The 13,412-nt window shown below is 47.3% G+C and overlaps 1 protein-coding gene across 1 annotated transcript in view; it reads right to left on the bottom strand.

Annotated features, from left to right (window-relative positions):
* Window positions 1-13,412, bottom strand: part of LOC144602019 (N-acetyllactosaminide beta-1,6-N-acetylglucosaminyl-transferase-like) — a 79,794-nt gene that overhangs the window by 19,460 nt on the left and 46,922 nt on the right. Inside the window, 1 exon segment of the mRNA XM_078414698.1 lies at window positions 555-650. Within this exon segment, the coding sequence (XP_078270824.1) occupies window positions 555-650 (96 nt within the window).

Genomic DNA, 13,412 nt, shown 5'->3' with positions numbered 1-13,412 from the left:
ACAATCTTGAGCCCCATATCTGAGGAAGGATGTGCTTGCGCTGGAGAGGGTCCAGAGGAGGTTTACGAGAATGATCCCAGGAATGAGTTGGGTTCACATATGATGAGCGTTTGACGGCACTGGGCCTGTACTTACTGGAGTTTAGGAGGATGAGAGGGGACCTCATAGAAACATAGCAAATAGTGAAAGGCTTGGATAGAGTGGATGTGGAGAGGATGTTTCCACTAGTGGGAGAGTCTAGGACCAGAGGCCACAGTCTCAGAATTCAAGGATGTTCCATTAGGAAGGAGACGAGGAGGAATTTCTTTAGTCAGAGGGTGGTGAATCTGTGGAAATAATCGCCACAGAAGGCTGTGGAGGCCAAGTCAATGGATATTTGTAAGGCGGAAATAGATTCTTGATTAGTACGGGTGTCAGAGGTTATGGGGAGAAGGCAGGAGAATTGGGGTTAGGAGGGAGAGATAGATCAGCCACGATTGAATGGCGGAGTAGACTTGAAGGGACATATGGCCCAATTCTGCTCCTAGAATTTATGAACTTATGATTGTGTTTACCTTTGCAGCCGTTGTGGGCGACTTTGGTCTGGTCCAGCCACTTAATAGATCGGATGCTGCCTTCCCACTCAGCACTTGGATCCGCTCCTGGTGCATCTATTAAGCGAAAGAGTGCAACTTGGTGAACTCAAATAAAATGGCGCCCAGCAGTGTCCTCTTCTCCCCTCTCCCATCGGGCGGCACGGTGACGCAGCGGTAGAGTTGCTGCCTTATGGCGCTTGCAGCGCCGGAGACCCATGTTCGATCCCGACTACGGGTGCTTGTCTGTACGGAGTTTGTACGTTCTCCCCGTGACCTGCGTGGATTTTCTCCGACATCTTCGGTTTCCTCCCACGCTCCAAAGACGTACAGGTTTGCAGGATAACTGGCTTGGTGTAAATGTAAATTGTCCCTTGTGTGTGTGTGTAGGAGAGTGTTAGAGTGCAGGGATCGCTGGTCGGCGCGGACTCGGTGGGCCAAAGGGCCTGTTTCCTCGCTGTGTCTCTAAACTAAACTAAACGAAAACTATAGAAGTGTGAAAACGCACACCTCCAGATTCTGGGACAGTTTCTTCCCATCTGTTATCAGGCAACTGAACCATCCTACCACAACCAGAGAGCGGTCCATAACTATCATCTGCCTCATCGGTGACCCTCGGTCTATCCTTAATCGGACATTGCTGGCTTCACCTTGCACAAAACGGATCTTATCGAAACGTATAAGATTATTAAGGGGTTGGACACGTTAGAGGCAGGAAACAAGTTCCCAATGTTGGGGGAGTCCGGAACAAGGGGCCACAGTTTAAGAGTAAGGGGTAGGCCATTTAGAACTGAGATGGGGAAAAACTTTTTCAGTCAGAGAGTTGTGAATCTGTGGAATTCTCTGCCTCAGAAGGCAGTGGAGGCTAATTCTCTGGATGCTTTCAAGAGAGAGCTAGATAGAGCTCTTAAGGATAGCGTAGTCAGGGGGTATGGGGAGAAGGCCGGAACGGGATACTGATTGAGAATGATCAGCCATGATCACATTGAATGGCGGTGCAGGCTCGAAGGGCCGAATGGCCTCCTCCTGCACCTATTGTCTATTGAAATGTTATTCCCTTATCATGTATCTGTACACTGTAAATGGATCAATAGCAATCATGTGTTGTCTTTCCGCTGACTGGTTAGCACGCAGCAAAACCTTTTCACTGTACCTCGGTCCACGTGACAATAAACTAAAATAAACTAACTGAACAAAAAATCTTTCTTCGCTAATTTTTCAAATCACTTGGAATGTTCTTAAAAGTAAATGCCTCCAGTCCATTTGGAAATGCACTGTTTGAATTTGCCCAACCGCAGACATGGAGTTTGGGAACTGCAGATGCTGGTTTACACCGAAGATCGACACCAAGTGCTGGAGTACCTCAGCGGGACAGGCAGCATCTCTGGAGAGAAAGGATGGGTGACGTTTTGGGTCGGGGCCCTTCTTCAGACTGAAAGTAGAGGGGGTGAGAAACTGGAAGGTGAGACAAAGGCCAGACCAAAGCAGGGCCGGCAACAGATGACCAAGGAAGGGTGGAGCCCACAATGGTCCATTGTTGGTCGGGGAAGAGGTGATAACGAAGGGATACAGGGATGCGAACAGTGGAGCTGGTAGGATGACTAGTGGGGGGGAGAGAGGGGGGAAAGAGAGAAGGGATGCAGGGGGTTTGAAATAAGAGAAACAAGACAATAAGAGAAACAAGAAATAAGACAACCAGTACTGCTGGGTTGTAAGCTGCCCAAGCGGAATACAAGGTGCTGTTCCTCCAATTTAAGCTGGGCCTCACTCTGACAATGGAGGAGGCCCAGGATAATAGACAATAGACAATAGGTGCAGGAGGAGGCCATTCGGCCCTTCGAGCCAGCACCACCATTCAATGTGATCATGGCTGACCATTCTCAATCACTGTTCCTGCCTTCTCCCCATACTCCCTGACTCCGCTATCCTCAAGAGCTCTATCTATCTTGGACAGAAAGGTCAGTGTGAGAATGGGAGGGGGAGTTAAAGAGTTTGGAAGCCGGGAGATCAGGACCAGGAATTTTGTTTGTTTAGTTTTGTTTCGAGTTGCGGGCGTGGAAACAGGCCAGATGCGTGCCGACCAGAGGTCACCCGTACACTAGTTCTGTCGTACCCCTACACACACTAGGGGCAGTTTACAGAAGCCAATTAACCCATAAACCTGCACGTCTTTGGAATGTGGGAGGACTTTCAAGAGAGAGTCAGATTTAGCTTTTAGGGCTAACGGAATCAAGGGATATGGGGAAAAAACAGGAACGGGGGGGTACTGATTTTAGATGATCAGCCATGAACACATTGAATGGCGGTGCCGGCTCGAAGGGTCAAATGGCCTACTCCTGCACCGATTTTTCTACGTTTCTCTTTCTAAACCGGATCACCCGGAGAAAACCCACGCAGGTCACGGGGAGAATGTACAAACTCCACACAGACTGCACCCGTAGTCGGGATCGAACCCGGGTGTCTGGCACTGAAAGGGGCCTGTCCCAATTAGGCGATTTTTTAGGCGACTGCTGGCGACTGTCATAGTCGTAGCAGGTCGCCAAAAAAACGGCGACTGGACCCTCCCTTGTCTACAACAAGCTACAACAAGCTACCACCTAGTCAACGTCAAGCTACGGCAAGCTACCGACATCCGGCGGCCCAATCGTCGCGAGTAGGACGTCCACCTACGACCGCACCTACGACCACACAGGCGACAACCTACGACAACCGAAGTCAACCTACGTCCACCCGCGACAAGCTACAACAAGCTACGACCCTGTCGGCGACAACTGAAGACAATTCACATCATTTTCGCCGCCAATTTTGACGCCGGTACCTGTCGCTAGTTGACGTAGGTTGACGTCGGTAGTCGCCAATGGAATTCACCGAAGTCAGCACCGGCAACAACCTACGTCACCTGGCGACAACCTACGACAGCGCCCCCGTCAGGAGACGTCAAGCTACGCTCATTGGCGTCAAATCCACTGTCGCCAAAAAAATGTAAACATTCTGAAAATCCATCCGGAGACGACTCACGTCCATACAGGAGACACCATGGCGACCGTGTGGCGACAGTCCAGTCGACTAAAAAATCGCCCACTGGGCCACCATGTTAGTCTCCAATTAACGGCAAAACATGTGGATCTAAAAACAGCCTTAAGTGCAGGCTGAGAACATGGAACATAGAATAGTACAGACCGAGAATAAGCCCTTCGGCCCGCAATATCTGTGCCGAACATGATGCCAAGACCATCTCTTACCGACCTGCACATATTCCACATTCTACCATTCACTGCATATAAAATAGAAATAGATCATTTATTTCGGAAGTGTAAGGTGTCAAAATAAGACAGAGGGAATGGAGATCAAGGAAAATATCACAGAAAATATCAAAATATCCAGCGCAAATTGGAGGAACAGCACCTCATATTTTGCTTGGGCAGCTTACAGTCCAGCGGTATGAACATTGACTTCTCTAACTTCAAGTAACCCTTGCTTTCTCTCTCTCTCTCTCTCTCCATCCCTTCCCCTTCCCAGTTCTCCGACCACTTTTACTGTCTCCGACTCTGTCCTGGGCCTCCTCCATTGTCATAGTGAGGCCCAGCGCAAATTGGAAGAACAGCACCTCATATTTCGCTTGGGCAGTTTACACCCCAGCGGTATGAACATTGACATCTCTAATAGACAATAGACAATAGGTGTAGGAGTAGGCCATTCGGCCCTTCGAGCCAGCACCACCATTCAATGTGATCATGGCTGATCATTCTCAATCAGTACCCCGTTCCTGCCTTCTCCCCATACCCCCTGACTCCGCTATCCTTAAGAGCTCTATCTATCTAACTTCGGATAGTTCCTCTGTCCCTCTCATCCCCCTTCCCAGTTCTCCCACCAGTCTTACTGTCTCCGACCACATCCTATCTTTGTCCCGCCCCCCCCTCTCCTGACATTAGTCTGAAGAAGGGTCTCGACCTGAAACGTCACCCATTCCTTCTCTCCAGAGATGCTGCCTGACCCGCTGAGTTACTCCAGCAATTTGTGCCTACCTACATTTTATCTCTCCTTGCCTTGTTATTAACTTCTCCCAGCTAACAATGATTTACCAGGTGGCGCCACCAACACTGGCTGCTTCGCCAACAGTCTGTCTGTCCTTGCGACCGTTTTTTAATTATTATAAGTATGTGTTAAAAGTATGTTTTAGTGTTTCTTGATTTGTTTTATGTGGGGGGTGGGGGTGATTTGGGGGAAACTTTTTTTCAATCTCCTACCTCAACGGAGATGCCTTCTGTGGCAAAGAATTCTACAGATTCACCACCCTCTGATGAAAGAAATTAGTCCTCATCTCCTTTCCAAAAGAACGTCCTTTAATTCTGATGCTCTGACCTCTGGTCTTAGACTCTCCCACTAGTGGAAACATCCTCTCCACATCCACTCTATCCAAAGCCTTTCACTATTCTGTATGTTTTAATGAGGTCGCCCCTCATTCTTCTAAACTCCAATATTCGATAATGTTTAGATTAGTTTAGTTCAGTTCAATTTAGAGATACAGCATGGAAACAGGCCCTTCGGCCCACCGGGTCTGCACCGACAAGCATACCCCGCACATTAACGCCATCCTACACACACTGCGGACAACTTACATTCTTTTATACCAAGCCAATTAACCTACAAACCCATACGTCTTTGGACAGTGTAGTTGAGAGGGGATCTTATTGAAATATATAAGATTATCAAGGGATTGGACATGTTAGAGGCAGGAAACATGTTCCCAATGTTGGGGGAGTCCAGAACAAGGGACCACAGTTTAAGAATAACGGGTAGGCCATTTAAAATGGAGATGAGGAAAAACTTTTTCAGTCAGAGTTGTAAATCTGTGGAATTTTCTGCCTCAGAAGGCAATGGAGGCCAATTCTCTGAATATTTTCAAGAGAGAGCTAGATAGAGCTCTTAAAGATAGTGGAGTCAGGGGGTTTTGGGAGAAGGCAGAACGGGGTACTGATTGTGGATGAACAGCCATGATCACATTGAATGGCGGTGCTGGCTCGAAGGGCCGAATGGCCTCCTCCTGCACCTATTGTCTATTGTAATGTTTTACAACACAGAAGTAAAGCAAACAGTGCATTGCAGCAGGGTCTGAAGAAGGGTCACAACCTGAAACGTCACCCATTCCTTCTCTCCAAAGGTGCTGCCTGTCCCGCTGAGTTACTCCAGCACTTTGTGTCCACCTTCAGTGTAGTTTTACTCTACAAATTGAGAGGGAGAAGGGAAAATCGGAAGTATCAGTATTACAGTATAGCAAAGGGGATTACAGAGGCATGAGCTGGCCAGATTTGACTGGAAGGAGGCCCTAGCAGGGAAGACGGTGGAACAGCAATGGCAGGTATTCCTGGGAACAATGCAGAAGTTGCAGGATCAATTTATCCCAGAGGAGGAAAGATTCTAAGGGGAGTAAGAGGCACCCGTGGCTGACAAGGGAAGTCAAGGACAGCATAAAAATAAAAAAGTAGTACAACATAGCAAAGAATAGTGGGAAGCCAGAGGATTGGGACTCTTATAAAGAGCAACAGAAGTTAACTAAAAAGGCAATACGGGGAGAAAAGATGAGGTACGAGGGTAAACTAGCCAATAATATAAAGGAGGATAGCAAAAGCTTTTTTAGGTATGTGAAGAGGAAAAAAATAGTCTGAAGGAGATTCACATTAGGCAGGAAATGGTGTTGGGTAGACTGATGGGACTGAAGGCTGATAAATCCCCAAGGCCTGATGGTCTGCGTCCCAGGGTACTTAAGGAGGTGGCTCTAGAAATCGTGGACGCATTGGTGATCATTTTCCAATGTTCTATAGATTCAGGATCAGTTCCTATGGATTGGAGGGTAGCTAATGTTATCCCACTTTTTAAGAAAGGAGGGAGAGAGAAAACGGGAAATTATAGACCAGTTAGTCTGACATCAGTGGTGGGGAAGATGCTGGAGTCAATTATAAAAGACGAAATTGCGGAGCATTTGGATAGTAGTAACAGGATCGTTCCGAGTCAGCATGGATTTACGAACGGGAAATCATGCTTGACTAATCTTCGGGAATTTTTTGAGGATGTAACTAGGAAAATTGACTGGGGAGAGCCGGTGGATGTGGTGTACTTTGACTTTCAGAAAGCCTTTGACAAGGTTCCACATAGGAGATTAGTGGGCAAAATTAGACCACATGGTATTGGGGGTAGGGCACTGACATGGATAGAAAATTGGTTGGCAGACAGAAAGCAAAGAGTGGGGATAAATGGGTCCCTTTCAGAATGGCAGGCAGTGACTAGTGGGGTACCGCAAGGCTCGGTGCTGGGACCGCAGCTATTTACAAGACACATTAATGACTTGGATGAAGGGATTAAAAGTACCATTAGCAAATTTGCAGATGATACAATGCTGGGTGGTAGTGTGAACTGTGAGGGAGATGCTATGAGGTTGCAGGGTGACTTGGACAGGTTGTGTGAGTGGGCGGATGCATGGCAGATGCAGTTTAATGTGGATAAGTGTGAGGTTATCCACTTTGGTGGTAATAGGAAGGCAGATTATTATCTGAATGGTGTCAAGTTAGGAAAAGGGGACGTACAACGAGATCTGGGTGTCCTAGTGCATCAGTCACTGAAAGGAAGCATGCAGGTACAGCAGGCAGTGAAGAAAGCCAATGGAATGTTGGCCTTCATAACAAGAGGAGTTCAGTATAGGAGCAGAGGTCCTTCTGCAGTTGTACAGGGCCCTAGTGAGACCGCACCTGGAGTACTGTGTGCAGTCTTGGTCTCCAAATTTGAGGAAGGATATTCTTGCTATTGAGGGCGTGCAGCATAGGTTTACTAGGTTAATTCCCGGAATGGCGGGACTGTCATATGTTGAAAGACTGGAGCGACTAGGCTTGTATACACTGGAATTTAGAAGGATGAGAGGGGATCTTATCAAAACGTATAAGATTATTAAGGGGTTGGACACGTTAGAGGCAGGAAACATGTTCCCAATGTTGGGGGAGTCCAGAACCAGGGGCCAAGTCAAGTCAAGTTTATTTGTCACATACACATACACGATGTGCAGTGAAATGAAAGTGGCAATGCCTGCACCTATAAGGGGCAGGCCATGTAGAACGGAGATGAGGAAAAACATTTTCAGTCAGAGAGTTGTAAACCTGTGGAATTCTCTGCCTCAGAAGGCAGTGGAGGCCAATTCTCTGGATGCATTCAAGAGAGAGCTAGATAGTGCTCTTAAGGGTAGCGGAGTCAGGGGGTATGGGGAGAAGGCAGGAACGGGGTACTGATTGAGAATGATCAGCCATGATCACATTGAATGGCGGTGCTGGCTCGAAGGGCCGAATGGCCTACTCCTGCACCTATTGTCTATTAAACCAGGATCTGCAGTTCCTTCCTACACAGTGCAATGCGGCTGTCAGCTGTCCGACCTGCACATGACTCTCACTAAAATGTCCTCCCTAAGTTTCCAATTACTGATTAAAAGGGGCAATATTGAATTTATGTAATGTGGTTGTTTGTTCTTGTTCTGCTCTGTTTGTTTGGATTTATTGCTCGCACTCTGCCTACACTGCTGATAAACAGTGTTCACATTCTCTCTGGATGATGTAGCTCTTGAATAGAGGCTAAAAGTTACAATGTCAAAGACCCATCGTGGTTTCTTAGTCATTGAATCAGGGAACACATAGGAGCAGGGCGGCACGGTGGTGCAGCGGTCGAGCTGCTGCCTCACGGCGCCAGAGACCCGGGCGCCATCTTCACTACGGTCTGTACGGAGTTTGTACGTTCTCCCCGAGACCACGTGGGTTTTCTCCGAGATCTTCGGTTTCATCCCGCACTCCAAAGACGCACAGGTTAGTTGGTTAAATGGTCAATTATCCCTAGGGTGTGTAGGATAGTGTTAGTGTGCGGGGATCGCTGGTCGTCACGGACTCGGTGGGCAGAAGGGCCTGTTTCCACGCTGTATCTCTAAACTAAACTAAACTAAGATTCTTTCCCTCTGTTATCAGGCTTCTGTACGCTCCTTCCATAAGCTAGAGTACAGTCCGATCCAACTCTACCCCACTGCGGACATTGGACTCTGTCTCTGGAACTGATGCTCGAAGGGCTACAATGCTGAGGACTATATTCTGCACTCTTTATCTGCCCTGTTGCTCAACCTATTGTACTCTAGTTTAGTTTAGTTTAGGTGGCACAGCGGTAGAGTTGCACAGCGACAGAGACCTGGGTTCAATCCTGATTGCGGGCGCTGTCTGTGCGGAGTTTGCACGTTCTCCCCGTGACCTGCGTGGGTTTTCTCCGGGTGCTCTGGTTTCCTCCCACATTCCAAAGACGTTTGTAGGTTAAATGGTAAATTGTCCCTCGTGTGTGTAATACACTATTAGCGTGCAGGGATCGCTGGTCGGCGCGGACACGGTAAATCGAGTTTCACTGTAGGTTAGTTGGTACACGTGACCATACACAGACATTTGAAACCTTTGAAACCACCCGCTCCCCAGGTACCTTCCCCTGCAACCGCAGGAGATGCAACTCCTGTCCCTATACCTCCTCCCTCGACTCCGTCCAGGGACCCGACAGTCCTTTCAGGTTAGGCAGAGGTTCGCTTGCACCTCCTTCAACCTCGTTTTAGTTTTTTTAGTTTAGTTTAGAGATACAGAGGGGAAACAGGCCCTTCGGAGCCGCGCCGACCAGCGATCCCCGCACATTAACATTATCCTACACACACTTAGGGACAATTTTACATTTACCAAGCCAATTAACCTACATACCTGTACGTCTTTGGAGCGTGGGAGGAAACCGAAGATCTCGGAGAAAACCCACGCAGGTCACGGGGAGAACGTACAAACTCCGTACAGACAATCTACTGTATCCGTTGTTCAAGATGTGGACTCTTATACTTTGGCGAGACCAAACGTAGACTGGTCTACGAACATTGACTTCTCCAACTTTAGATAGTTCCTCTGTCCCTCTCTTCCCCTCCTCCTTCCCAGATCTCCCTCTATCTTCCTGTCTCCACCTATATCCTTCCTTTGTCCCGCCCGCCTGACATCAGTCTGAAGAAGGGTCTCGACCCGAAACGTCACCCATTCCTTCTCTCCTGAGATGCTGCCTGACCTGCTGAGTTACTCCAGCATTTTGTGAAATAAATACCTTCGAAACGTAGACTGGTCGATGGTTTTGGGGAACACCTTCGCTCAGTCCGCCAGAACCTACCTGATCTTCCGGTTGCCGGACACTTTAATTCTCTTTCCCATACCTACACAGACTTTTCTGTCCCAGGTCCCCTCCATTGTCAGAGTGAGGCTACATAAACGCAAATTGGAGGAACAGCATCTCATATTTGGCAGCCCAGTGGTTTGAATATTTATTTCTCTCACTTCAGGTAGCCCTGGCATTCCCTCTCTCTCTCTCTATCCTTCCCCCACCCCAAGTTGCACCAGCTTCACGTTTTCACCCAAAAGGCCTGTTACCTTTATCATCGGTACTTTTTCGATGAACACTGGACAGTGGCTCAGTTTTAGAGTTGCTGCTCTACAGCTCTGGCAGCGCCGGAGACCCGGTTTCGATCCCGACCGCAGGCACTGTCTGTACGGAGTTTGTACGTTCTCCCCGTGACCCGCGTGGGTTTTCTCCAAGATCTTCGGTTTCCTCCCACACTCCAAAGTCGTACAGTTTGTAGGTTAATTGGCTTGGGTTCGTATACTTGGTATAAGTGTAAATTGTCCCCAGTGCGTGTAGGATAGCGTTAATGAGCTAGGGTGGCTGGTTGACATGGACACAGTGGGCCGAAAGGCCTTCTTCCGTGCTGTATCTCTAAACTAAACTAAACACCTTCCTTCAGTGTGCAGAAGCATCCTTGGGCATCCAGTTACTTGCCACTTGAAGGCTTCTTTCATCTCCCACCCTGACCTTTCAAAATAATGACACAGAGTGCTGGAGTAACTCGGCACATCAGGTAGCATCCCTGGAGTACATGGATAGGTGACATTTTACTTTTAGAGATGCAGCATGGAAACAGGCCCTTCGGCCCACTGAGTCCGTGCCGACCAGCGATCACCCTGGAGTATTGTGTACAGTTTTGGTCTCCTAATCTGAGGAAAGACATTCTAGCCTTAGAGGGAGTACAGAGAAGGTTCACCAGATTGATCCCTGGGATGGCAGGACCTTCATATGAAGAAAGACTGGATAGACTAGGCTTATACTCGCTGGAATTTAGAAGACTGAGGGGGGATCTTATAGAAACATATAAAATTCTTAAGGGGTTGGAGAGACTAGATGCGGGAAGATTGTTCCCGATGTTGGAGAAGTCCAGAACCAGGGGTCACAGCTTAAGGATAAGGGGGAAGTCTTTTAGGACCGAGATGAGAAAACATTTTTTCACACAGAGTGTGGTGAATCTGTGGAATTCTCTGCCACAGAAGGTAGTTGAGACCAGTTCATTGGCTATATTTAAGAGGGAGTTAGATGTGGCCCTTGTGGCTAAAGGGATCAGGGGGTATGGAGAGAAGGCAGGTACAGGTTACTGAGCTGGATGATCAGCCATGATCATATTGAATGGCAGTGCAGGCTCGAAGGGCCGAATGGCCTCCTTCTGCACCTATTTTCTATGTTTCTATGTTTCACCCTGTACACTGGCACTATCCTACACACTACGGCCCACATCCTTCTAAACCTTTCCTATCCATACTTTTTCTTGATTAGAACGGGTGTCAAGGGTTATGGGGAGAAGGCAGGAAAATGGGTTTGGGGGTGGGGGGGGGGGCAGAGATCAGCCATGACTGAATGGCGGAGTAGACTCGATGGGCCGAATGGCCTAATTCTACTCCAATACCTTGTGAACTTGAGTGAACCTGTCTGCCTCTAAGCTGTTGTACTGTATCTGCCTCAACTAAAATAAAATGGTGGAGTAACTCAGCCGGTCAGGCAGCATTTCTGCATGACCCGTATAGGTGGCATCTCAGAGTGAATAAAGGTACCAGCACGAAATGTCATCCATCAAAATATTCTAGAAATGCTGCCTGACTTGCTGAGTTACTTCAGTGATTTGTGTTTTTTTTTATTTTTTTAAACCAGCATCTGCAATTGCTTGTGTCGACATTTTATTGCCTCGACTTTTTATTGCCTCAACTACCTTCTCTGGCCACTCAAAATATATACTCTCTACGACACGTTGCCCTTCAGGTTCTGATTAAATCTTCTCGCACCCCCCCCCCTCACCTTAAACTTCTGTACCCAGAGGTGTCAATAGACAATAGACAATAGGTGCAGGAGTAGGCCATTCGGCCCTTCGAGCCAGCACCGCCATTCAATGCGATCATGGCTGATCACTCTCAATCAGTAACCCGTTCCTGCCTTCTCCCCATACCCCCTCACTCCGCTATCCTTAAGAGCTCTATCCAGCTCTCTCTTGAAAGCATCCAACGAACTGGCCTCCACTGCCTTCTGAGGCAGAGAATTCCGCACCTTCGGGGGTTATGGGGAGAAGGCAGGAACTAGTAGATAGTCATTCCAAATGGATTGAGGCTAAACATATGGGGCTAAACATATGGGGTCAAGCACTACTGCTGAGCGTACCATAGACGAGTTGAGATCAATTTTTGCATGTCATGGTTTACCAGAAGAACTTGTTTCTGATAACGGACCTCAGTTTCGTTCAGAACAGTTCAAAGAGTTCATGCAGCGTAACGGGGTAAAACACACACTTGTTCCTCCATACCATGCAGCCTCCAATGGGGCGGCGGAAAGGTCTGTTAGAGTAGTCAAAGAGGCTCTCAAGAAACAGGTTCTGCAGGGTAGTTCAAAGCTCAGCATGAAACATCGTTTGGCTAGTTTCTTGCTGAAGTACAGAACTTCACCACACACAACTACGGGTTATTCACCTGCAGAACTGTTGATGAAGAGAAGGTTAAGAATACGCCTAAGTCTAGTTCAACCCAATTTGGCCTCGAGAGTTGAGCAAAAACAGTTAAGTCAAAAACACCACTTTGACTTCCACAAAAAGGAGAGGAACTTCAAGCCAGATGAGCAAGTTCGTGTGCTCAGTCCTCCCAACAAGTCCAGTCGAGACAAATGGGATGTTGGGAAAATAGTGGAAGTGTGTGGAACAAAAAGATACTTAGTGGATGTTGGAGACAAGATCAAAAGTGTTCACGTGGATCAAATGATTCCAGCCAAAGATGAACCGAAAACTGAGCATGAATTCCTAATCCCTGAGTATTCATCTGAAAGTGAGTTAGAAAAGACTATTGTGGTTGATACACAAAATTCATTGAGTACAGATAAAGAGACAGACTTCTCTAGTCAAGGTCAGCGTACTAACATAGAGCCAAACAAGCCAACAGTTGAGTCTACATGTACATCTGTTATGCCTGTTGCACCTGTTACTGTTAAACGATCAGGCAGGAACCGCAAACCAGTAACTAGGTTAAATTTGTAAATATGGTTAAAAGTATTGATGTAAATCAAGTATCACAATACCAAAATTGTAACTGAGTACTTGGATTTAATACTTAAAAAAAGGGAGAGCAGTGTAATGTATTCATGCATATTCATGTGCCATGTTAATGAGTGGGCGTTCCTTGAGCTAGGAATGCTGGGTAAATAAAGGCTGGTGTGATTCAGGCAACTAACGTGTGAGTGTACTTTATCTTTATGCCGTGTTGAACATAACAACATTCTAGCCTTAGAGGGAGTACAGAGAAGGTTCACCAGATTGATCCCTGGAATGGTAGGACTTTCATATGAAGAAAGACTGGATAGACTAGGCTTATACTCGCTGGAATTTAGAAGACTGAGGGGGGATCTTATAGAAACATATAAAATTCTTAAGGGGTTGGAGAGGCTATAACATATAAC

The sequence above is a fragment of the Rhinoraja longicauda genome, chromosome 2, assembly GCF_053455715.1.
Source record: "Rhinoraja longicauda isolate Sanriku21f chromosome 2, sRhiLon1.1, whole genome shotgun sequence".
Classification (NCBI taxonomy): domain Eukaryota; kingdom Metazoa; phylum Chordata; class Chondrichthyes; order Rajiformes; family Arhynchobatidae; genus Rhinoraja; species Rhinoraja longicauda.
Note: the sequence above shows the minus strand (reverse complement) of the source record. Positions and strands in the feature narration are given on the sequence as shown.